Source organism: Haliotis asinina, chromosome 7, assembly GCF_037392515.1.
Source record: "Haliotis asinina isolate JCU_RB_2024 chromosome 7, JCU_Hal_asi_v2, whole genome shotgun sequence".
Classification (NCBI taxonomy): Eukaryota; Metazoa; Mollusca; class Gastropoda; order Lepetellida; family Haliotidae; genus Haliotis; species Haliotis asinina.
The window spans coordinates 7,993,460-8,020,596 of record NC_090286.1 but is presented as its reverse complement, the minus strand read 5'-3'; the positions used below and the strand labels follow the sequence as shown (position 1 = coordinate 8,020,596).

The following is a 27,137-nucleotide window of genomic DNA, read 5'->3' as shown; positions in this document are numbered from 1 at the left end:
TCGGTGTATTCATGTCAGCTTAATTCTGAATAAATTTGCAATATCTCACAGGAAAATGTATGAAGGAAAGGACAGAGTCATCTTCAGTTCAGACGCATGTGTAAAATATTTTACGCAACTAATTGAAGTAACTTTACAATATGGCAATCATGGCGCCGGTGAACGTTCGGTTAAATCCTGTAGGTTTAGCTGTCGGCGTGGCAGTTATCATAAGTATATTTTTTTACATATTTGGTCTTCCAGGGCTCTTTAGACAAGAACCGAGAATTAGCATGAAAGAACTTTTGTCGGTCAGTGTTGAACTAGCTCGACGTGGGGGATCACGAGTGAAAGGTATCGTTGAAGCGAAAAATGGTTTGGAAGCTCAAGTCAAGGGGAAAACTAAAGAAGGGGCAGAGGAGATGCTTACACAGGGTGACTTGCAGTCTCATAAAGCTATATTCTATGGGTTTGAGAAAGCCTTTCCTGGGTTAAGAGTAAGTATCAAGATCCTACTTTGTTCATTTAATGTGATTGATTATTCACTGTCTCGATCATGAAAACTTGAAACACATATCATCATTGATCATGTTCACCAAGGTGTTAGGTAGGGCCACGCAAAATGTTTTAACGAACTGTTTGAAAAGGATAGAGGTATACATAATCTTTGTAAACGTGGCCGAATTGTTTCATGTCTATTTGTATTGATTGTCATGTGACATTGTGTTGACACGTTTTATGTCATCGCTGCACACGGCTAGTCATCTCCATGAACTGTGTTTGTCCAAGGATATCATAGGGGTCAAAAGGGTATGGAATAGCTATCATCTGTTATTATGTCACCCAACATGAAAATGATAGTTCATCATGAAGACGCCTAGTCATGCCTCAAATGTGCTCAAAAGCAAGAAAATTACTGTTTGATATTACTTCCATCAATGAAATATGCTTGAAATTTAGCTTGAAAGTCAAGGGAGCCTTTTCATTACGCTTCAATAAAAAGTAAATATTTTAGTGGCAAATTTAGTGTTTTATATTAAAAAATGCAACACCTCATTCTAGGTCTTGATGAAAACTGATTTGATGGGGCTGCTATTGCTACTGTTCCTTTGATGAGTTCCTTTGACAAGTTCCTTTGCCGAGTACACATAAGTAATTAGGAACTTCTGTTCATACAGTATGCCAGTGTTAGGGGCTTTCAACAATGTAAGTTAAAACCGTAATTATGAACTTTAGTATCATTTAAAGTTTTATTTTACTAACCTTGAGTGATAAAGGATATAGTCATCTATTACCAAAAAATATCAAGTGATTCCTACTAAAATAGCGTTGATGATGTGGTATCAGGAAAACCGGAGCCACTCGTCACATCAATGTATTTTCGACAATGAGGCATGCTTTTCTGTGCGAGAGAGTGTTTTGACCATGTGACTACCTATTTTATATGTAGCCTGTCACTAGCAGATGACTGATCTTGCTGAATTTTGCTTGCTATTTTATGTTATACGAGAAAATGATTTTCCATCTGAAGTGGTATTTAACCATCATGGGTAAACAACATTGATGTCTATTTGCTTTTTGCATAACTTAACTTCTGGATTTCAGTTGTCAATAAAACCTCTCACAACAGCAACTTGGCATCCACCCTACTGATGAAACTGTTTGTGCATTCTGATTGTGCACGTACTACCCTGACAAAGCACGAGCACATGAAGGTCTGGGGTAGAATAGGCCGTCAGCTGCCCATGCTTGTTGTAAGAGGCGATATATGGGATTGGGTGGTCAGATTTGATTGGTTGACGCATGTCATCGGTTCCCATTTGCACAAATCGATGCTCATGCTGTTGATCAATAGATTGTCTGTTTCAGACTTCATTATTTTCAGACTGCTGCCATATAGCTGGAATATTGCTGAGTGTGGCGTAAATCTAAACTCACTCGCTCACTAGCAATACAATCGTTGAAATCACCAGAAAGTCGAATTCAGCTGGCTTTGTGACTCAGTATATAGATCAACTGCAGATTGTTTTTTGTTGGTAGGCTCAGATATTAGTGTACAATTGTATAGAAAAGGGGCTCAACATGATAAATATATTCATTGTTAAATATTTATGGTATATCTAGGAGTTTTATTTTCTGTTGTATTCTATATTTGAATTTGAAGTGGATTTAAATGAAAAGCATTATTTTCAAAGTGAGACCAGATATCCTTGGTATTTCAACACTGTATTAGAATTCACCAGTATTGCTGTGAATTAAATACCACAATGTGTTTGGTATTGTGAACGAAATATACTTATCGTATCGCGAACAAAAGATCACCGTACCAGTTGTATTGGGAGATAGCCGTATTGGGACATCTATCATTGCATAATCATGGTAATATTTAATGATGATATTTTTTGCATAAATTATTACTCTTTGATAAGGACTTCAACAGAAACCTCACTGGTATCATGCATAAGCAACCATTATGCATCTATGCTATGACAATGTTTAAATCTTGAGAGAAAGAGGTTATTGATTTTTCAGTAAATCAACAGATAACCAGAGTTGGGCCATTTACACAACTAGAACTAGTAGAAGGCCACAGCTGGCTTCATTGATCAATAGGTTACCACAAATGAGAGACAAACAGATGTTGGTCCACCTTCTGTATATTCTATAGATGTTAATATTTCAAAGAGTTAAAATTATTCGATCATTCACCTGTCTATCCAAAAGTTTTAAGTTTATTTTGGTCATATAAATTCTGGACTGCCAATCCACTGAGCAAATCAATTGTTTCTTGTTCCGCTAACATGAAATGTGAAATCAATCTATTAAAATGACATTTCAGAAATTGTTTTTGTCCTTCTTAATGCCACTTATTTCTGTGGAATGAAATATTTTCAAATAGAAGATACAGAACAAAGCATTTCAATATTGCAAAGTTAAAACAATGTAGACTGACAAAGTTGAAGCTCTTTGATAAGACATAATTCAGTTTTGCAGTCATTATTTTGTTGAAAAAGACCACATTTATCTGTCGCGTGAGTAGTGTCAAAGAAATTTAATTTAATCTTTTTTGCCTTTTTTAAGAGCTCACATTGTAAGAACCAAACCAAATCCTATTAAAAAGCGTGAATTGTCACATGCCCCGCAGTAAAACTGTGCTGACATTATTATCAGAGAGTGAGTGAATGAGTTTAGTTTTACACCGTACTCAGCAATATTTCAGCTGCAGTGGACTCTGTCAGTATCGGCCTCTGTAAACACTGACATTCTGTCTACAACAGCATTAAGTTTCAGTCCCGGCAGAAATGCACTTAATCATCATATAGAAACATCTGTAAACATCAGCTCATGTCCACTCTGAATGACAGCATTGTTTTTCAGTCCCAACGAACAAATTGACAAATTGTTATGAAAACGAATCCTTAAATGCAGGCTCATGAAAGATGGCGCAAGCCTTTGATGCAGTTAGGTCCGAATGATGTAAGAACACAATTTGCGGTTATCAGTACCCAAGATTATTCAGAAATGGGAAATTGGTATCTTGTTGATTAGTGAGTGATACATGTATCAACACCATGACATAAAATTGGTTTATGGTGGCTCGAAGTAAACCTGTCGATTTCAGGACTTATTCTTAAAGAAAAAGCTGTTCAGTTTGCTCAACATTTAGACATTAATGGCTTTAAGGCATCAGATGGCTGGTTAACATCATGAAAAACATGACACAGCATAAAACAATTCAAAGTCAGTGGCGATAGTGCCAGTGTGAAAGCTGATGATGTAGCAACATTTAAGTCCCGCCTTCAAGATTTGACTGACGGCTGTTCTACAGATGACGTCTTCAACTGTGACGAGACAGGTCTCTTTTTCCGAGCTCTCCCAGACAAAACTCTTGCATCCAAATTACAAGCAGCGAAAGGTGGTAAAGTGTCTAAAGAACGGTTAACAATGTTGCTGTGCTGGTAATAGGAAAGGCCCAGACATCTAGATGTTTCAAGAACCTCAGTGTTGATGGATTACCTGTTTTATTGCCTTCCCACAACCATGGCCTTAGCTTGAGTAACATGAAACTTTGTTACCTTCCTGCAAACACGACGTCAGTTCTTCAACCCTTGGATCAAAAGCATAATCCGTGCATTATTGTCAATATCTTTTGAGATCACTTGTCTCTAGAAGGGACACATGTACCAGCACTGATGAACTTTGCAAAGCAATCATAGTGGTAGGTGCAGTTTACTGGACCACAAGAGCGTGGAATGGGACAACACCCTTGACTATTTGCAAGTGTTTTGCTTCATATGGATTTGATGTGTGTGAAACTGTTTGCAGTGACGATGAAGAAGATGACAGCATTCCCCTAGCTCCATTAGTGGCCACAATAGACAAGGAAACTACAAGCTGTACAAGCAATGAATATGTCGAGTGTGATGATGATTTGCCTACTGAAAACCCTGATTTGAGTGATTTACAATAGATTTGATAACTCAAGTAAAACAGACTGAGAGCAAGTGTCATGATAATGAAGAGAATGAAGTTGAAGACGAAGATGAAAATGTGTTTCCTAAACTGACTGTAAGTGATGTTTTGAGAATGTGCTCTCAGATCAAACACTTTGCATCCAGCCAGGAAGTACGACTTCTACATCATGTGCAGAACTTGGAAAGTGCAGCTGAGGACATTGCACTTGAGGCATCAGCACAGAAAATACAAAGCAAGATCAGTGACGTTTTTACAATGTGAACAACCTTGTTTTTATTTGAATAAGTAATAAATGAATGTACATTCTGACACTGCCTTGTTCCTTATTCAAACATGTTGTTAATACTAATTAGACAGTACGACTTGCGTACGTTGTGCGTCGGCATAATGAGGCAAACTGCCTATACCATCACTTTGTCAAAACCAGCATTTTTATTTGGTTCCGAGTGATGCCAGTATTGACAGAGTCCACTGTATATGGTGCAATGTTTGAAATTAACTTTTTTATGAAGTAGTAAGTACTTGCTACCTGGTTTAAAAACAGGTAGCAAAATCTTTTACCTGGTGGCAGCATTTTTTCTTCTTGTGTAAAATACATTCTATAATCAGTTCATAGCATGTTACGTACCTCTACATACTAGTATTTATCAACTTATGCAAAAGTAACACCTCTACTTGTATCAGCAGACGACGTTTTATCACCCTTATGCCACAGGAAATGATGACTGTCCATTATCAAACATATGAAGAAGGAATGTTATACTTCTGCAATGAGCTGACTGGTTCTCTGTCACATTTATGCTAGTATTACGATGCGTAAGTGACCAAGAAAAGCTATGATAAGTTTTTTTTTTAAAATTTAAATACCATTATTGGTAAGTTTACAAGTTGAAGTGCACAAGTGGAGATCGTTTCATTTAAACTGACAGCCAGGTAGCAAGTTGTTGCTACTATGGATTTTTCCGGAAGCAAAATGGATTTTGAACAGCAAATTTGCTACCTCAAAATATTAATTTCGAACCCTGTGGTGGCAATCTGTAAATAATCAAGTCTGGGAAAAAAGACAATCCAGTGATCAAGAGCATGAGCATTGATCTGCAAAACTGGGAACCGATGATATGTCAAACAAGTCTGCAAACCTGACCACCTGATCCTATTAGTCATCTCTTACATCAAGCATAGTCGTCTAGTGGGTAGCCCAGTGGTTGAAGCATTTGCTCATCACACAGAAGTCCCAGGTTCGATCCTACATGGGTACAATGTGTAAGGCCTATTTCTGTAGTCACTTGTGATATTGCTTGAATATTGCTAAAAGCAGCGTAAAACTAAACTCATTCAGTTACTCCATGTTAAGGCTGGTGTGTTACTTGTATTCAGATTTTTTGGTTAGATGTGCACCAAATCATATTTGCTAATGAAGACCATGAAGACAATTGACAGGTAATTTGAGATTGTGAGAACAACAAGGAGGATGGTTCCGAGAGTTAGTATGGGCTTATGAAACCAATTATGAGTTGTGTTAGAATTGGTCTTAGGTGATCCATGCTTGTTGTAAGCGGTGACTACCGTGATCTGATTCAGTGGCTTTGTTGTCATCATTAGTTTTATGCTCATGATGTCAATCACTGGACTGTGTGATTTAGACACATTTTTATACGTTGCCTTCATGTAGGTGGAAAATTGCTGAGTGTGGCATTAAACAACTAATGTTTATGGAAATGCAATGTCTGGAGAAATCAAAGTTGCGAAGAATTCATGTAATTTATCGGGCTGATGATGCATCATGCAAGCTGCTCCCTGTGTGACTCAGGTTGTCTGTTTGTCATGGAGGAATGGGTTCTGGTGCCAGGTGCCACAGACGTAACTTTTGTAAACTATTTTCTAAATGCATTGTGTATTCTTTGAGAGAATGAGTAATGTGGGTTTTCACTACATCAAACATCCAGCCTGTCACATAATAATATGGTAGGGGAGGTGGGGAAGCCTAGTGGATAAAGCATTCACTGGTCATGCCGAACGTGGACACAATGATATTGCTGAGTACAGAGTAAAACCATACTCACTCACTCATAACATGGGAGGACTCACTTAGTGATGGTTTGGTTTTGTGCCACAGTCAACAATTTTCCAGGTGTAGGACTTCAGTCTGTAAATAATTGAGTCTGGACGAGACAATCCAGGGATCAACATCATGAGCACAGATCTACAGAATTGGGATACAATGACATGTGTCAACCAAGTCTGACCACCCAGTCCTGTTAGTGCCTCCTTCAACAAGCATGGATTACTGAAGACACAGATCTTCAGTTTTAGATATGTATTCACTAGGACTTTGTTGCAATATGCTTTCCAAATTACAGCACTTTTTCACTTTGTAATTGTATATTGGTTATTAAGACATAACAAGTTCTTTGAATATCTCTACTTTGGAATCTAGAGTGACTTTCATTCACAACTGGTGTTTCCCATCAGAAGAAATTGACAGAACAGTATACATAACATACTATAAATTGTACTAAAACAGAAAGAGAAAATCCCTAACTACCCAACCTAGTTTCTGTTATGAGAACCATAGCATTTATTTTTAAGGGTGTAGTAAATAGAAAATAGGACCTGCATGTACAATCAGTGTCCCAAATAGCCACTGGCCCTCTAGCCCATGACTAGTAATAATCCAGTTGGACCAGTAAATCTCTGCAGCCACTGGCCTGACTGGCTAGTGAATTTCATGGGCACATTTTGTAAATATATCACTGACTTGTTCATTTTAACACACTTTTAAATCCTGCAAGATTGTGGTCTGGTAAAAGTGTTCATCATATTAGCAGCTTAATGATAAAACCCTTATCTGCATTCAAATTTCGGATTAGTGAATTATTTTGTGGGCTGCTTACTTAAGCTAACCTGTCTGGCTTGCAAAATTTGGAAAGTATTTCGCACACTGCGTACAATCGGTCACTCATTAAACACTTTACATCAAAATACAAATTGCAATGCTGTATTCATTTCTGATACCAGGATCACAATATATTGCAGTCCCAATATGTCAGCCAATAAGTAATGTAATATTCACTCTCTATCATAACACCGAATGAATTTATCATGACTATGTTTGTCATGGGTTTACAAGTATGTATATTTATATATTAATTACCTTTCAGTACAGGCGTGAAATTCATGTCCCCCTGAAGTATAAATATTTTTCATATCAATATCATGATAAGTCCATGCTACAGTGATTACAGATAATTACCTCTTCATGAGTAAATAACATACTTAGTTGTTGTCATGGTTACCACATCTTTAGTTTCTGGTTTCATCAGCACATGACAGGCTGCCACATAGATGTCAGAACTCACGGATATGAATACGATCGCAATGGCATTAAACTACAGATATCATGAACTGTAAATGACTTAAATTTTAGTGGTGGCAATTGGTCATGTGCGTAGGGCTCAGGTCACAAGTCAGTTGAATTTAAGCACCGTCCATTTTGGACAGTCCTTGGATGGGTGGCCGTGTTTGGCAGTTTGACTCCTGAGAGTTTCTAGGACGTCGGTCCTGCCCCACTACGAAGCACATGTTAAACATGTGACCTCACCTTAGGCAAGTGAGTTTGTTCAAGAATTGCCTCTGTTCACCCAGCAGAAAGTGGGTACCCGGTGAGATAAAGTCATGTGACTATAACCTTCTAGCGCCTAACGGGCAGCTTGGGTTATCCGGGGTAATAATGATAATCAGTGCGTTAGCGTTTTGAGCATGCTTGCATGGAGTCCAGTGCATTATGTGACTTCACATTGTTATTATTATTAAATTTTAGTTCATTATGGCTGCTGTACAGTCTGACATCTTAGATCAAATCAGTATCCAGAAACATTTTTATTTCATTTATTTATACTTGTTTTTTAAAATTGTGCCTTATGTGACTTTTCTTCAAATTAATGTTTCTTTCATTTAAGCACTGCTTTTGTTTTGATATTCAGGTGTTCTATAGTGGAGTTAGAATTACTATCATGATACATATCGTATGACCACCCTTATATCGAGATTCATATCATATCGCAGCTTCAGTGCACAATAGTGTGGCAATACAGCGTTTTGACAGATTTTAGTTTCGTGATGTATAGTGTCGCGGTGTTGTATGCCCATAATAGCTCTACCTGACATGGTCCACTAACTGACTATCTGTGGCTTGTAGCATGTTTACAGTCTGTCAGTGAGCCAAGTCATGTATTTGTGGTGATCTCCATGTTGAATATATCACCTTGAAATATGGCTTCAGGTAATGTCCGAGGAACATGACACTGAGCCGGTAGACTTGACCACCATCCCCAATGTCAACAAAGAACTGAAGGAGGTGACGGACATTGTACAAAGTGACCAGTCCATACCCATGAACTCCATCGCTATCTGGATCGACCCACTTGACGCCACACAGGAATATACAGGTACTGTACTTGATACAAACCATGAAGATGAGGGTTTGAAAAAGGAAATAAACATCATGTGGGGGTAGATGTCTGGGTATTATTGAGTATTTGAAGGATGGGAATTCATTTGGAACCAATGGCGTCAGACGGAGGTTTCAAATGAATTATTCCCATGCTTCAAATACTCAATAACACCAGGAAATTGGCCAACACATGATGTTTATCGACATTGTAAACAAAAAAGTATACCAAAGGGTTTTACTGTCTTCACTTGTTTACATCGAGTACAGGTAGAGCAGTGAGATGTCATCAGCTGGATGTTTCAGCTTTTTCCCATGGAAACATCTGGAACTGCTCATTTGTGACGTCAGTCCAACTCTACATCACAATGTGATTTGAATGATGTTACCTCTGCCGACAACCCAACAAAACAATTCTATGTGATATTCCCATGGGTCAGTATACAGCAACTAGTCTAACAATCTCTGGGAATTGAATACGATTTGATCATGTATTTCAGGCAATCAGATTACAATGACTTTTGGTCTTCAGCTACCCATTCCTGTCATAAGAGGCGACTAACAGGATTGGGTGGTCAGGTTCGCTGACTTGGTTGACACATGTTGTCATACCCCAGTTGTTAATAGTCTCCCTCATAAAATCAGGTAAAGAGCTAGGTTTTTGTTGCATTGTTCAAAATAAGAAAGTGATGATTTGATGGGATGGGATTTATTCATATTGTAATGATTATGACCCTTGAAGATCCAGGTTAGAATTGGTATTCAGGAAACCATGCTTGTCTTAAGACTTAAGCTTGTCTTATGCTGACTTACATGTGATCATACTGATCAGTGAGCATGATGTTGATCACTGGATTATCTGGTCCAGAATCTGTTATCTCCAGATTGCCGCCATATAGATGGGATAATGGCAAGTGCAGCATTAGATTAACATGAAATTAAACACTTGTTACAAGCAGGTGACTCTATTGTAATATGATATGTTACAAGGATTTGAATTAAACACAGAATATAAAAGATTGTTTCAGTTTGCTTATGTTTGCCCACCTGAACAAAGTTTGATAAGAGATACAATACGACATAGAACTGACTGTTTTGTATTCTGTGAGGGTCCTGAAACTCTCATTTCAGTACAGCGTTGCAGAAAAAAATTTAAGCAAATTGCTCACAAAAATCTTTTTCATTTCTGGACATACTGGATGTTCGTCAATCATTTTTTACATCTCACCCAAATTGTTTTACTCATGTTCATCACTCCAAGTGTTCTTTAAAGTGAGTTTACTTTTAGGCTGCACTCAGCAGTATTTCAGCAATGGGCAGTGGTCTGTAAATAATCAAGTCTGGACCAGACAATTCAGTGATCAACAGCGTGAGCATCAATCTACATAACTAGGATACAGTGAGTTGTGTCAACCAAGTCAGTGAGCCTGACCACCTGATTCCCTTCATTCGACAAGCATGGGTTACTGTTGGTTACGGATCCCGGATCTTCATTGGTCGCTCTTTTAAGTGCTCGTGCTGGATACCTTTAAACCAAAGTGTTTTGATTGTTTTGTTCATCCCCTTCCCTTTTCCAATTTAGAGCAACAAGTTAAAGACTTGTCCTGTGTATGATTTCTGCTTAAACAAAAAAATGCTAAAAACAAGAAAATATTAATATATAACAAACGAAACAAAACTGGCTTGGTAGATTAGCCTCTCTGAGTCCACTACCCGAACACTCCCCACTGCCCCCATTATCAGACAGTTCAGTGCCTTGTTATAAGCATGCAACATGGCGTCTGGGTAACCATGAGACTTCACTGCCTTGTCACTCCAACCTTAGAGCATGAAGATATAAGTTCGGATGGCCAGGGGCGTAAGTTGCTTGAGGTGTGATACAGTGGAAGCTGTCTAATCCAGCACTCATTGGGACTGAAAAAATCATCTGTTTTAGACAGTGTGCTGGATTGTAAAGCTGATGATAAATGTACAAGCCACTTAAGGGACTTCTTGCGAGTGTTGACAACTTGCTGGCTTAGACAAATGCCGGTTTTGACAGCTTCCACTGTAACTATTTATGAACATGCAATTTATAGTTTAAATTTTCAATTTGACCTTGACCTTCGGAGGCTGTATTACATGATGGGGTGATTATGTTTCAGAGGGCTTGCATGAGTATGTTACCACAATGGTGTGTGTTGTGGTGAACGGGGAACCTCGCATTGGTGTCATCCATCGACCATTCACAGATGAAACAGGTAACATCTACTGATAGGTTAGGCCACACCCAGAAATTGTATTTACATACATCAAAAGTTTAGACTCGGTGGTGTAAGTGTGGACACTAACTTCAGTCAAATGTTCCAAACTAGATTTTGCAAACTATACCATACTGTTTAAAGGTACTGTTTACACATGAACTGATGTATTGTAAAACAAATTTGTAACATGGAAAAGAATATGAAAAGATTAAAAGACAAAAGATAAAAGATATCACGAAGTTGAGGATTGATTTCACCTCGAAAATGTTGACTCTTAGAGTTGAGAAATGAAATCTGATGTTTTTAGTTGTTTGAAGAATGGAATTGAAATTGATCAAATCAAGCGTCCAATGTCGAAAATTGAATTGAATTTAGGTCTGTGTGAATAAATAATAAACAAGATCATGGCCTTGTAGCAATATTTGGTTCATGCAAACTTAATAGTGGATGCAAAGTTTTACAGTTGTTGAGAAAGTTCTCAGATATCGGATATATTCATCTGTTCGAGAACACTTGCAAATTGTTTCTGAAGTCTTTGTGTTGTGCTGATATTTTCTACAAATTTAAATTTAAATGATTCTTTGCAGTTTGGGCTTGGGTTGGTTATGGTCACTCTGAAAATTTGAAGAAAGCTGAAAAGGCAGACACAGAAAGTGCTGGATCTAAGAGAAAGAAGATTATTGTGTCCCGGTCTCACAAAGGCACTGTAGAGGATGTGGCTAGAGAAGCATTTGGTGAGAATACAGAAGTTATTGGAGCAGGAGGAGCAGGTATGTTTTACAACAAGGACAGGTATTGTTCCTATCAGTCGACACTTTTCTCTTTCCAGAACTGTTGGCACCTCTGGGATGTAGGAAGTTAGGCCTAATACTTTTCACATCTCTGGGACTGACTATTCTCATCCTAGGACAGACTGTTCACATACTTAGGACAGACTGTTCACATCCCTAGGACAGACCGTTCACATCCCTAGGACAGACCATTTACATCCGTAGGACAGACCGTTCACATCCCTAGGACAGACTGTTCACATGCCTGGGACAGACCGTTCACATCCCTAGGACAGACTGTTCACATGCCTGGGACAGACTGTTCACATCAATAAGACAGACCATTAACATGCCTAAGACAGACTTTTCACATGCCAAGAACAGACCATTCACATGCCAAGAACAGACCATTCACATCCCTAGGACAGACCATTCACATGCCTAGGACTCTGGCAGTTAGTTCTTACACAGACACAGTTGTCATCCCAAGAGGTAGCGGGGTAGGAGAGTAGTAAAGAGGTATGATTCTAACAGGTACAATTCTGTCCAGGAGACTCAATATTAATTGTTTCACTACTATACTGAGTCTAACAAACTGAATTAGAAGGTTGCATCAGCTAACCTTTGAGTGACCTATGAATGTCTAGTCAAATGCAAGCATGGCCGAACAGATTTAACCTGTCAGACAACAGCTGCTTTTTAGGGTTTACATGCAAAATTCCCTGGTCACTGACATTGATCTTTCAACGCACGAAAAACACAGATATTTTACCTGTGGTTCATACACATAATACTTTCTGATGGCATGGTTATCAGTGGGCTTGGGGAAGGTAACAAACATCAAGGGTACATCAACCCGTAGGCTCCCAATGGGTCAGTGAACAATGTATCTATCTAGCTGAACCTCTTAATGTTAATTTTGTTGTATTTGAAGCACTTGTACAAAACGTTTTGTAGACATCTCTTGATTTTGCAGACAAGAAAAACAGATTTAGAATTATCTCCATTCCACTGATTTGCATTCACAAGATACCGGTAATTTCCGTACATCATACGTGATTCAATATTGTTCAAGATAAAGAAATACTGAAAGTACCAAATGAGTTCGACATTCCCAACGGGGTACATAAGAAATGTTACTCGCTTGAAAGCCTCGTACATTGAAAATTATAGAAGAGCACTCAGCCTGTCAGAAAATGACATTTATGCATATGGTAAATGTAACTGTTCCTGATCCAGTTAAAGCAGGTTCTCTGGTATTTACAGGTTGGCAACTAATAGATAATCTTGGTTAGAATTGATCTTCAGTAATCCATGCTTGTCAAGGGGTGCCTAACAGGATCAGGTGGTCAGAATCACTGACATTGTATTCCAGTTGTGCAGATCGATGCTCATGCCTTTGATCACTGGATTGCCTGGTCCAGAATTGATTGACTGCTGCCATATGATATAACTTGAATATTGGTGAGTGTGATGTGAAACTACACTCACTCACTCCTTAAGGAAGACTTCCTGCTTTATATCAGGGTTTCTGAAATGAGTCATTTTGATTAGTAAACATGTATTATATCATTATATATAAATGTTTCTTGACTTTCAGGTTACAAAACACTGGAGGTGATCAAAGGGAAGGTGAACGCATATACCCATGTGACGCTGATCAAGAAGTGGGACATTTGTGCCGGAAATGCCATCGTTAGTGCCATGGATGGTAAAATGACGACGTTAGAAGGCAATATCATCGACTACTCCCCATTCAATGACTACAGGAACGACAAAGGCTTACTTGCCACATTGTACGATCACTTTGACTATCTGGAAAAACTTGCACCTGTGGTTGAAAAATTTAAGAAAAATAATGATGACAAGAAAAAAGAAGGAAAGAAGTCAGTGTGATTTCAAACAGGGGAGGTAATTCTCTTAGGGATTTGTTGGGAAGGACAGTTACGTGACGATCTTGTGAAAGGGTTTATGTTATGTTTATGTTTTTAATTTACAAAGTAGCTTCTCTGGATACAGGAAATATAATTATGATGAAAAAATGTGATGCAGAATGTTATGACAGGATTATTTTCTAGTTACTCTGGTGCTACCACTGTCTTTTAGCGTCACACTTTGTGTTAAACATGACCATAGAATTTTCACACATGGATTATGAAGTGTTATTTGGAATATATACTTATCAATACATATTCATTTGGCAGTGTAAATAATCTGAAATCCAGGCTGAGATCCAGAGAATAATGCGATTTAAAGGTCACATGCAACATAAAACACAACTTTGCAGATTCTGGTACCTTTCGGCATGCACTTACCGAAACAAATCATAAAAAATGCCAATTCAACCTATAAAGTTGAAGAAAACGCGATGAAAAAAAAGCCCGTGAAATCCGAGTTCAAACGTTTCACTAAATTCCCCCCAGCGCTGGGGGGAAAACTGGTTTCAACACCTGTGCTGCGCTGCGTCCATAACGCATGCGCAGTGAATAGGTTCGCGGAGCTTGAAACAGTATGCATGCCCAGCATCTGAGGTCGTGAGCAGTAGTCTAATCTTGGTTGTATACACAAACAAGTAAATAATCTACTCGTTACGTAAAACAAGTTGTTGATTGTGGTAAGCAGTCTGTGTCACAGAGAAAGCTCAGTGTCTGGTTTATTCACACCTATATGTCTGTCTGCCTGTCTACTAAAGACAACATGCAATACACAGCTTCAATCATTGACCACGTGCAGTTTGAACTTAACACCTATCAGACTATATGACATAAAGAAAATAAGTTGATTTATGACTCTTGCACCCGAGTCCCGTGTCTGCCACATTATGTAATTAGGCACGTGTGATACACATGACATGTTTTTATGTCTGTGGGTTGCAAACAAACTACATTCATTTTTTCGGATGACAGGATCTGACGGAAACTGGTGCAAACTCTTGTCAGTTTCAAGTCCTGCTTTGTACTTGGACGAATGACAGATTCCAGCCATGCAGTAGTTTACCATCTCTACTGACATGATTTTTTATTGGATTGAGCGCAAATTCAAAGAACATGTATTTTCCAAACCCAACATCTCTATACACATTCTTCATGGATAACAACTTCTTTTAGTGTATATGATTATGTTTGACAACATTATATGAATCCATACTGAAACGACGCATCAAGTACACAAAAAGAAGTTGTTATCCATAAAGAATCTTACTTTCTTGTGACTGGCTATACTTCTAAAATGCCCACCAAACAGATCATCTTTCTGTACACACAATGAACCCTCAGCATATCAGCGAATGAAACAGCCAATCGGAAGCCGTCGTTACATTTGAGTGCATATCCACCCGCTATGACTGGGGTCGGTCTCCCGAGGGCTTCATTTCGGGGGAAGTAAGCCCAAGTACAAAATAGTGCACTTTTGAATCGCGATTGTACGCTTATAATTGTGTTTATTTGTTTTTTTACAAGCAGCAATGTATATTATATGTCATGAATAAGTGATACAAGTGTTTAAATTATGTTTGATTTTTTGGTTGCATGTGACCTTAAAGTAAACTTAGTCTCAGTGTATTTCGTTACACTCCACCACAGAGTCTAACAAAACCTAGTAGAAGGTCATGTCAGGTAACCTTTGAGCGACCTATGACCATCCAGTCAATCACAAATCTCTCCACAAACAAAAATCTGCACATAACACAGTTATTTGACCTGCAGTATATCGATTTTGGGTTTCTGTTGACATGGTTACCATTACCTAATATTTCCACAAGATGGCATCCTTGAATGTTGCCAAAAACACTATTTTCAGCGATCGGTTACTCACCTTTGTCATGATACACATTTGTATCTGGAGGTCATGATGCACATTTGTATCTGGAGGTCATGATGCACATTTGTATCTGGAGGTCATGATGCACATTTGTATCTGGAGGTCATGATACACATTTGTATCTGGAGGTCATGATGCACATTTGTATCTTGAGGTCATGATGCACATTTGTATCTGGAGGTCATGATGCACATTTGTATCTGGAGGTCATGATGCACATTTGTATCTGGAGGTCATGATGCACATTTGTATCTTGAGGTCATGATACACATTTGTATCTGGAGGTCATGATGCACATTTGTATCTTGAGGTCATGAGGTCATGATACACATTTGTATCTGGAGGCCATGGTACACATTTGTATCTGGAGGTCATGATGCACATTTGTATCTGGAGGTCATGATGCACATTTGTATCTGGAGGTCATGATGCACATTTGTATCTTGAGGTCATGATGCACATTTGTATCTGGAGGCCATGGTACACATTTGTATCTGGAGGTCATGATGCACATTTGTATCTGGAGGTCATGATGCACATTTGTATCTGGAGGCCATGGTACACATTTGTATCTGGAGGTCATGATGCACATTTGTATCTTGAGGTCATGATACACATTTGTATCTGGAGGCCATGGTACACATTTGTATCTGGAGGTCATGATGCACATTTGTATCTGGAGGTCATGATGCACATTTGTATCTGGAGGTCATGATACACATTTGTATCTGGAGGTCATGATGCACATTTGTATCTGGAGGTCATGATACACATTTGTATCTGGAGGTCATGAGGTCATGATACACATTTGTATCTGGAGGCCATGGTACACATTTGTATCTGGAGGTCATGATGCACATTTGTATCTGGAGGTCGTGATGCACATTTGTATCTGCAGGTCGTGATGCACATTTGTGTCTGGAGGTCATGATGCACATTTGTATCTGGAGGTCATGATGCACATTTGTATCTGGAGGTCATGATACACATTTGTATCTGGAGGTCATGATACACATTTGTATCTGGAGGTCATGATGCACATTTGTATCTGAGGTCATGATGCACATTTGTATCTGGAGGTCATGATGCACATTTGTATCTGGAGGTCATGATACACATTTGTATCTTGAGGTCATGAGGTCATGATACACATTTGTATCTGGAGGCCATGGTACACATTTGTATCTGGAGGTCATGATGCACATTTGTATCTGGAGGTCGTGATGCACATTTGTATCTGCAGGTCGTGATGCACATTTGTATCTGGAGGTCATGATGCACATTTGTATCTGGAGGTCATGATGCACATTTGTATCTGGAGGTCATGATACACATTTGTATCTCGAGGTCATGCAAAGAATTTACAAAAAAAAGTTGCATTTCATTTGCTGTTCAACACAATTTCTCAAAAGTCTGAATCAGTATAATTGTAAAGATTTGTATCAGTGTTTAAAATTCTTGCCTGCCGGACAGCCCAGAATGGTGTATTTTCATCTCAGACAGTCTAATTTCAAAAGTAGCCTGTCGGGTGGTCTGTTAGAGAAAACTGACCATGCTGACTGAGATTATGATTCAGGTCTCTCTCTCACTTTCACTGTGGTGCAGAAAATGCAACAGATTTATGGTCTCTGAAGAAATTCATGTAGCTTTGCCTCAGTGTTATCAAATAATACATCCAGTATAATATTATATTTTTGTTAGTTTTAGATTGTTGAAAACCGGATAGGCAACTTTGTATTCGGACTTTTTAAAGTTACCAGTCCGGCTGTCCGAATTTTGGGACTTTTAAACACTGTTTTTATGCCATCCAACCTTTTACATTGACCTTGTGTTTATTCGGTTTATGAAATTTTTCCTCAGTCATTCCTGCTATTTTGCTGCTAAGTTCACAAGATAAATGCTTGGTCAATGTGGTTTTGATAGCCAATATGATTACTGCTTTATTCAGTCCATAAGATTAATCCTTGGTCAATATTGCTCTGTTCAGTGCATGAGATTAATCCTTGGTCAATATTGCTCTATTCAGTGCATTAGATTAATCCTTGGTCAATATTGCTCTATTCAGTGCATTAGATTAATCCTTGGTCAATATTGCTCTATTCAGTGCATAGGATTAATCCTTGGTCAATATTGCTCTATTCAGTCCATTAGATTAATCCTTGGTCAATATTGCTCTATTCAGTGCATAAGATTAATCTTTGGTCAGTATTGCTGTATTCAGTCCATAAGATTAAATCTTGGTCAGTATTGCTCTATTCAGTTCATAAGATTAATCCTTGGTAGATATTGCTTCAGCACTATGACGCTGGTATTAGGGTACTGAGTTTCATGATATACTGAATGTTATTTTCGTCAGCGCCATACCTCAGTTGAGGGTTTCATCAAAGTGGCAGATGTCAACACCTGCAGCCCTTGAGCTATCCTGACGTGTCAAGGTGGCATTCCATAATATAACTGAAAATCTGTCTCTTGCGGCGTTACACTAACTCTCTCACTTTAGAAATCCATTGTTCGTGTGCATGTGTGTGTGCATATTTAAAAGAATACACATATTTTGTATCTATATTTTGTTTTGAGAGATCAGCTAATTCCAATATACTCCGATCAATATGGAATATCTACTCACATATTTACAATTGATATCATTGTTGTATTTACTTCATCCACACATTAACTTTCTGATTAATTCAGTGGGTTGGTTCTCATTGGGTTTGGTTCTTATGTATCAAGGAATTTTGTAACATAAATGATCAGCATTGGTAGTCAGCCTAATGAACATATCTTTCTTGTGTATAACAGAAAATGTACAGGTTTAAACGTTTCATCACTAAGGGGAGCTCATGGGATGTGATGATGTTTTATTTATTTATATTGTGCCTTAGCCAGTTGATTGCATTACCATAGTAACAGGATGAGCTCATTCTTCTTGAAAGACTTCTTTTAGAAGTTGGTGTGATGAACAACAGGAGAGTTCTATGGCTATACAACTTCTTGATTATTGATGTGGATGATGTTTCCGTGTAGCCACCTGCAGTTATCAAGTCTGGATGATCAATGCAGTGGTGCAGACTATAGATATAGATCAATAGTCATTAAATAAGTGTCAATCACTTACTGATAAACATTGCCAAAGTAACTTTGAGCAAATTTGCTGCAAATGAGAACTAGTTTTTCATCTGTAGGCGATGTGTTTAAGAAGTCAGGATTGATGGAAGATCCTACTCAAACAATTTTGTAGATATTGACACTAAAGGTCAACTGTTGTAGTCCCAATATATAGTCAAGGTTAGAATAACTTATCAAATTAGAATTTAGAAATTAAATCTTGACATATTTCTTACAATATATCTGATTTCTTTAGTAGCCCTACTGCCCACAATGCTTGACAATGACTCTTTGTGATTTGTTGAGTCTAAGAACAAACAGGGTTCCAATTTGGTATTATGACTGGTCAGCTTAAGTTTATGTGCAATATTTCTGACACTTGTGAACTTGTAAATATGTAGGCCAGTATACGTTGAATGGAAGTTGAAGTTACTTTATCTTCACGATCCGCAAAACTTTCACAGCGCTACAACATTTGTCAGCTTATGAGAAAATATAGAATTACAACAGGTCATAACGTTATGAATGCTTTATGGATAGGGGCCCAGAGTTTTAAAGTGATTATTATGATCTGCAATGCTAACGTTACAAACGTTTTGCGGAGAACAACCCTGAAGTTTAAAGTGATCGTTGTTATTTGTAATCCCAAATAAAACTTTGGTTGTAACATTACAAATGTTTTGTGGATAGGGGCCCTTGAAATTTAAAGAAATGATATTTGTTGTGATCTGTAACGCCTAAAATAGCTGTGCTCTTAATGTTTCAAAGACTGCATGGAAGACTTTGTTACAAGTGTTTTGTGGATACAGACCCTGAAGATTAAAGAAGCGGTGATTGTTGTGATCTGTAGTACTACATATAACTTTGGTCGTAACGTTATAAACGTTTTGTGGATACTGACCCTGAAGATTAGAGAAGCGGTGATTGTTGTGATCTGTAGTACTACATATAACTTTGGTCGTAACGTTATAAACGTTTTGTGGATACTGACCCTGAAGATTAGAGAAGCAGTGATTGTTGTGATCTGTAGTACTACATATAACTTTGGTCGTAACGTTATAAACGTTTTGTGGATACAGACCCTGAAGATTAGAGAAACGGTGTTTGTTGTGATCTGTAGTACTAAATATAACTTGCATCTTAACACTTTATAAAAGGCATTGTGTATTCATGGTCATGTTGAGTTTAGTAATGTCACAGAAAGTTTGAGGTATGCGAAGTTTTCTGTTGAGGTTTGACCTCCATCTGTTCACCCAGCAGAAAATGGGCACCCAGTGGGATAAGTCATTTGACTATTAACCTTCTAGCGCCTCTCAGGCAACTTGGGTTATCTGTGGTAATAAATAGTGTGTTAGTGCTTTGAGCATGTGCCTTGTACATGGAAAAGGCACATTATAAATTCACATTTATTATTACGTAACACAATGTTGTATAGGGTGTGACTGTATATATACAGACACACAGATATATTTAATACTACATGGTGCATAGGGTTCTCACATTGATACTTGTCTCTGGTATTGTGAATATGTTCTTTGTCTTCCAGACTCGCATTGTTATCAAGGGATGTGTTGACTCTTTAGGATAAGAGCTGTTTTTTAATCTCTCGAAAACTGCAGAAATTTGAAGCATTACAAATCAAAAGGATATACTTCTTTCAAAAGTGTAAACTCACTAGAAACACTCAATATGTGATATATATGTGTACATTTATATATGGTTACATATCAAAGATGGATTTCTCCACAAACTATTTTGGGCAACCAACTACAGGCGTCATGCACATGAAATGCGCAAGGATCATGCATGAATTTGCTGAAAAGCATGTGCAAATATCATGCATGTGAACAGCTGCTTTTTGGTGTAAAATTTTGTTAGGAATTTGCCAATTTTCACTGATTTTTATAATTTATTGAACTCATGACAATTATCTTTTCAGCTTTACAAATTTGTCTTACAGTAAGTCAGTTCATGTGTAACAGTACCTTTAAACAGTACGGAATATCTTGTGAAAATAATGTCAGGACCAGTTGTCTGAAGTAAGTGGCTATATTTATACTAGTGAGTTTAAAATTTTGAAAGGAAGTATGATAGACATTTTAAAATGTTGACAGCTGGCATCTTTGGTTCTTATGCTGGCAAGTTTTGCACTTCAGAGATGATGAACTTCAAATAGAACCATTTTTGCACAAATACATTTAAGTACTGTTTTACCATATTGTGTAACTTATCTCAGAAAATCAACTCAGATCAAAAATATCCCCATGATGTTTCCTGAATCCCTGAATCTGCAGAAGTCAGCCTCTCCGACATAAGACAGTGACAACCCACACATCATGCTTTTTTCCCAGATAATTGTATTTAGTTATCTCCAAGGTCCAGTATTATTGTGTGAGCATGAGTTGTCTCCCCTAACTTGGCAGTGTGCAGAGTTGCATCATGTCCATACTTAGTATGAGCCACACGCATGAGGACGTTTCTTTTTGGCAAGAACATGACAAGCCACAAAATCCTGGAAAGACATGTGATGTCTGGTGGAGATGTTTTGAGAGTAATCTCCTTCAAGAGCAGAGTTGATGAATGGACCTGTGATCCCAAAAGTGAAGAAACTTCTCAAGGAACTGATTCTAACATTTCTTGACATTTACGTGTTTAAAATGCTACTTATACACTCTTTCATTATTTCATGTGGGTTATCATGTTCTTGCCAAACTGATCGGTTGATGAATTGTGATATTCTACAATCCAGCCAACTTGGAAATTCTTTCATGTAAATTCTTCTTTTATGACTAAGCAGGTTATATACACCTAGAAACACATTACTTAAAAATTTGTATGATCTGGATTGTACTAAAGCTGAGATATACAACAAAATGATGCGTTATCAGCATTTTGAGGGGTGTCACTCTATAGTCACATGTTACAAAATTACACATTACAAAAGTAATCTCTGTCTTTTTGATTAATATTTTGTTACAAAAACTAATTAACCCTAAACAAACATATCAAAGCACTTTTCATGAAATTTGATCTCACACATCGTGTGTGGCATGTGCACTTTTTCTTTTTGCATGTTTTTGACACTTGATATTGAAAAATGAAGAACAGTAGATTAATCTCTAGACTCTCTGAATGTTGGATCAGACGTGGAACAACATTCCCCAAGCTTTCCTCAATCACTTAGTGTCTATGCATCATCGCTGTCAAGTCTGCATCAACGACAACAGTGGACTTGCACTTCAATGACTCAATGACAGTCTCAGTTGTGAACCATTTTTTGACGCTACATTAGTTTTCTTCAAGTGTGTCACGATGCATAGGGTCAAATCTAACACATTTTGCCAACAGTTAAACAGTGATCACAAAACACACCACAGATCATGTTATTATCTTTTAAAAATAGCATAACAAGAAATAATGCACAGTTACTTCTTCCATTAGTATATTTATTTCTTTAAGAATGACACAGCCATAAATTTCCCTATTGATGTGTATCTGATGTGGGTTAACACAAGTACAAACATCGATCCTTGAGCAAGAGTATGACAAGCTCATTTTGGCATAAAACTGATAACCAACACAAAATGTTTACAGTAAGTATCTTTGAGCACATAAGAACACAATATCCTGCAAAGGAATCATCTCTTTTTTCACGCGACCAGACGTATAAATAAATACGTTTTCAAAAGTCACACTATTCTTTTTCATGAATGACTAAACTTTCAACAGCAATTATCTCGAAAGTAGGAATTTGTGGGTTATCACCATCTTCTCCCGACCCATTCGTATAATGAGGGAAAAAAATAAGGGATCAAATGAAAGGACAATAGTACCTTATTGTTTCCCATCAATTTGTCAGTGTGTATCGCATAACTTGGAAAAAACATGGAAAAAAATAAAGGAACACTTGTGCTCTCATGTGATCCCATATTTTGTCCCTTAGTATATTTTGCATATGTAGTTAAAGCATAAATATGTGTAGTTCACTAACTTTTCAAGACAAATCCTAGAATAGTGATAGTTACTTCAATTATGCACACCTATGGCTTTTGGAAATACCTAAAGATATTTTTAGTATGTATGACAGTCTGACTACTGACAAATGTCTCTATTTAATTATTAGTGTACAATATTTATACAGTATGTAAACTCATTTGCATGATTTAGATTTTTTGTGGTGTATGACATTAGAAATTAGGGTAGCCCTCAAATTGAGGTATGACATTAGACTCTACGCAAGTCCACAAGTTGGTGTATGACATGAGACACAAGGCAAGTTTTCAAGTTGGTGTATGACATGAGACAAAAGGCGAGTCTACAGGTTGGTGCATGACATGAGATACAAGGCAAGTCTACAGGTTGGTGTGTGACAATCTAGTCACAAGAGAAGCCCAGAATTTGGTGTATGACACTTGACACTAGGTTTTCCGACACATTGTTTTCATATTGATATGTTTGTTTTTCATAATGTTCTCATGGTCTGTTTTTAAGGGATACATTTATATTTGTTTATTCATCATCTTTCTGTGAGATAATTGTTTGGAATTCTTCACACAAAAAGAGCATTATAATTTGTTTCGTCATTGATTGTTGTTATGACACTTCTGAAATTCTTGCGTCATGGACTGGATAGTTTGACATACACGTTGTCAGGAAGGTCAGAGTTACAAGGTTGAGGGTGCTTGTAAAAAGTCGAGTTTTAAAGTACTAAATGGCATTGTGTTATCACAGCTGTGACAATTAAGACTTATTAGAGGGGTACACAAAGTCCGCAGTCTAGACGACCAGTTGTTCGACTTTCATTTTCCGTGTCTGTGTCTGAGTGACTTAGGCGATTGACTTTATGTGCTGGCGATAAAGTGCCCAACTGTGAGGGTGTGTTCAAATCCTGGACTCATCCCATCTAGAATTTGTACTTTACTAAAAACGTGTAATCCTAAATAAAACATAAGTTAAGTTCTGAAGTAGTGGAGATTTTTTAAAACTATAAATGAAAATCTAGGTATGAGCAAGGCTGTGATCCAGCATGTGTTATTTTACCATTCTACTATTTTATGTCATCAATGAAAATTGGAGTTAAAGACTTGCTCATGTCACTGCTTGATAAAGTGTCTAAAATTTAGTCACAAATTTCTTCCATATCTGAGTCCCAAATATGCAGTTGTTGAAATATACAAGGTTCAATTTTCAGTCATACAAACATAAATGGCTGTGGAACCATTGTCTTTTTTTTATGACAATTATTACTACACTACCCAAGTCTTAAATTATGGTGATCCATTGAATCAAGATGGGCCCTTATTCTATCTAATGCTTTTTGTAGTCATATAGTTAATAATTTGATCTGTGAGCTTCTGTTAGATCTAGAAAATATCATTCCCAATGAACAAAGTGTATTTGTGCATTTACTAATCGGAAAATTTTGACATACTGATGACACAGTAAATTTGATCAAATGTACACAAAATACCATTGTGTCGAAAATTCAAGGGTCTAAGTATTGAAGTTACCAGAGCTACCAAACAACCAAAAATCAGTGTTTTTTGATATCCACAGAAAGTTTGACGGTGAGATTTGACTATGCATTTTTAAGTGTTTGTCCATTGCCTAGGTTCCCAATTATCAAGGCTTCACTATATACAGATGTAATTAATACTATTCATGTTCTGAGTGTCGTAATAGCCTTAATGGTCAGCTGGTGTGACCATCTAGTGTGTCATCACTCAGATATCATCAAAGATATCCAACAGAAAGTATGAAGATATTACTCAGAAAGTGGGTATGGTTTTATTTCAGTTTTAGCGATATTCCAGCTATGTCACAGCACGGGTATACATGTACTTGAACAAGTCAAGAAAAACCAATGCTTTTTTAATAGATGAGCAACTAAAGGGGTTACCTACCAACCTAAACAAATGGTGAATTAATTGCCAGGGAGAAGGTTGTGTTACTATGGCACAGACCTCTGAAGATCCGTGTTGAAATTGATTTTATGGAGCAAATGCTTCTCGTAAGAGGTAAATAAAGGGTTCGGATGGTCAGACTTGCTGACTTTGATGGCATGTCTTCATATCCCAATTCTGTAGATGTTGATGATGATGATGATGATGTTTGTCACAGGATTGTCTGGTCCTGCTCAGTTATTTACTCACCACATCCATGTGCAGTGGAAGCTATCAAAACTGGCATTTGTCTAATCCAGCAATCCGTTTCTTGTAGATTTATCATCAGATCCATGATCTAACACATTGTCTGAAACGGATTACTTTTTCAGTCTCAGTGACTGACAGCTTAAACAGCTTCCACTGCAGCTGGATTGTAAGCTAAGTGTGACATCAACGTAAAGTAACTGCTTGTAGAGGAAAACTATGAAAACGACATATACAGGTTTAGTTTTTCTATAGAATTGATACACCATCAGTCAGAAATGTTTTGGTACATGTGGTTAAAAAGTTTGCTTATTGCAGTATAGTTCATGGTTGTGATTCCACACAAGTACATTGACTACTCATTTGTGGTGTGCCCTTCTGTAATGTTGCTGAAATGTTGCTGAAAGAAAAAATTGACTTTTAAAATATGGAACTGTGGATGAACAATATGTCCAAATGTGTTTCAAAGATTGAAATGATTGTCTTCCTCTTGAAAGCTTGTCATTGTTCAGAGTTATCAACTTTTTATCTTTAATGTATAATTATCAACTGTTTATGGTTCATGTTGCGCAGTTATGTGATTTTCTTCCAGTCTTGCCATCACAGAACAATTGTAAGTTTGCATTCAAATTGCGCTGTGCAAATTGTTAGTTCGTCTTTATTGATGTGCGTTTTTGACAATCCAAGGGGGGAAATATTTTTCAACAGACTCTGAAGCAAGCTTTTCACAGTTCACAGTACAATCAGCGAAGCTTGAATATGGCATCTGGTTCATTGAAGACAGCCTTGAATTTGCTGTCATGTATATGAACTCAACCGAAAAAGATATTCAGTGCCCTTCTTGTGAAATTTAGAGATGATATATAAACCCATTTTCCTATCAGCAGAGATGGGAGCAGGTCATGGGCAAGGCAGTGTGGCATTCTTGTACATTCATGTATATTTATGGGAGTTGTCTGAATAAACTGGTTCAGTATTGTTTATCTTTGTCATTTTGTTTTGTGTGATAGTTCACACCTCTCTTGATAGTATACCAGGGATGTGATGACATTCTGTAAATAATTATTTCTGGGGCAGACACTCCACAACAAAACCTAGAAGGTTGTGTCTGGTAACCTCTGAGATTGACCAATCAGAACACAGCTTACCAAATCACGAAAAAGGACATTCACACATACCTTTTGAACTTTTACCTCGGAAAGATTTGTACCCAAACAATTCCGAATGCTATTTTCTATACAATCGCTACCAGATAATGCACACTTAGCGTGCTGCAATACTGTCAACAGTGAATAAACAGTCACTGAATATTAGTGTTTGTCAATATTCAAGGATGTCAGCTTGGGTAAATATCCGCTCGTGGTAACCATATCATCAAAAAGCCCAAAGCATATATACTGCAGGTCAAATACCAGTGTTTTCAGCAGATTTTCGTTCACTGATGGATTATTGACAAAGACCAGCGAATTTTTCAGGTCCTGCCAAACCCTAATTAGTAGTAGTTGTCTGATTGGTTAAATCAGTTCGGCCTTCTAGTGAGTGAGTTTAGTTTTATGCCGCACTCAGCAATATTCCAGCTATATGGTAGCGGTCTGTAAATTAATTGAGCCTGGACCACACAATCCAGTGATCAACAACATGAGCATTGATGTGTCAAAGAAGTCGGCGAGCTTGACCAACCGATCCCGTTAGCCGCCTCTTACGACATGCATAGTCGCCTCTTATGGCAAGTCGGCCTTCTCGTGCTTGATTGGACAGTCTAAAGTTGTTCAATGGTTACCTGACACGACCTCCTACTAGGTTTTGTTAGACTGAGTTGTGGAGTACGAAAAGTACTGAGACTAAGTTTACTTTGACTGTCTGGCAGACAAGCTGTGCAGTCAGTGGATGATGTCATGCAGAGATGCCAAGCCAAAAGTGTTGCAAATGGTAGTTCAAGGATCAAAATTAGTAGTCTGGCCATAAAATTAGTAGTATGCTTAAAATCAGAATAGATCCTGAGAAAGATAATATGACACTAATCAAGAGTGAAGCTTTAATTTCTGATACCTCCAATAACAGATTTCCAAATTATCAGCATTACATACCTTCTTGTCTCTTTTTGGCAAAATGTATTCGTCAATGAAAATATGTTTTAGTATATAGA

The 27,137-nt window shown here is 37.6% G+C and overlaps 3 protein-coding genes across 3 annotated transcripts in view; 2 read left to right on the top strand and 1 right to left on the bottom strand.

Annotated features, from left to right (window-relative positions):
• Window positions 1-27,137, top strand: part of LOC137291831 (very long chain fatty acid elongase 4-like) — a 139,706-nt gene that overhangs the window by 37,681 nt on the left and 74,888 nt on the right. The gene's annotated exons all lie outside the window — the stretch shown is intronic.
• LOC137291830 (transmembrane protein 53-like) overlaps window positions 1-27,137 on the bottom strand; it is a 163,325-nt gene that overhangs the window by 96,549 nt on the left and 39,639 nt on the right. The window lies entirely within an intron of this gene.
• On the top strand, window positions 132-14,070 carry LOC137290687 (inositol monophosphatase 3-like). The gene is made up of 5 exons (XM_067821765.1): window positions 132-476; window positions 8,738-8,903; window positions 11,050-11,145; window positions 11,736-11,918; window positions 13,519-14,070. Exons 1-5 carry the CDS (start codon window positions 141-143, stop codon window positions 13,812-13,814), a joined length of 1,077 nt encoding a protein of 358 aa, XP_067677866.1. The 5' UTR covers window positions 132-140; the 3' UTR covers window positions 13,815-14,070.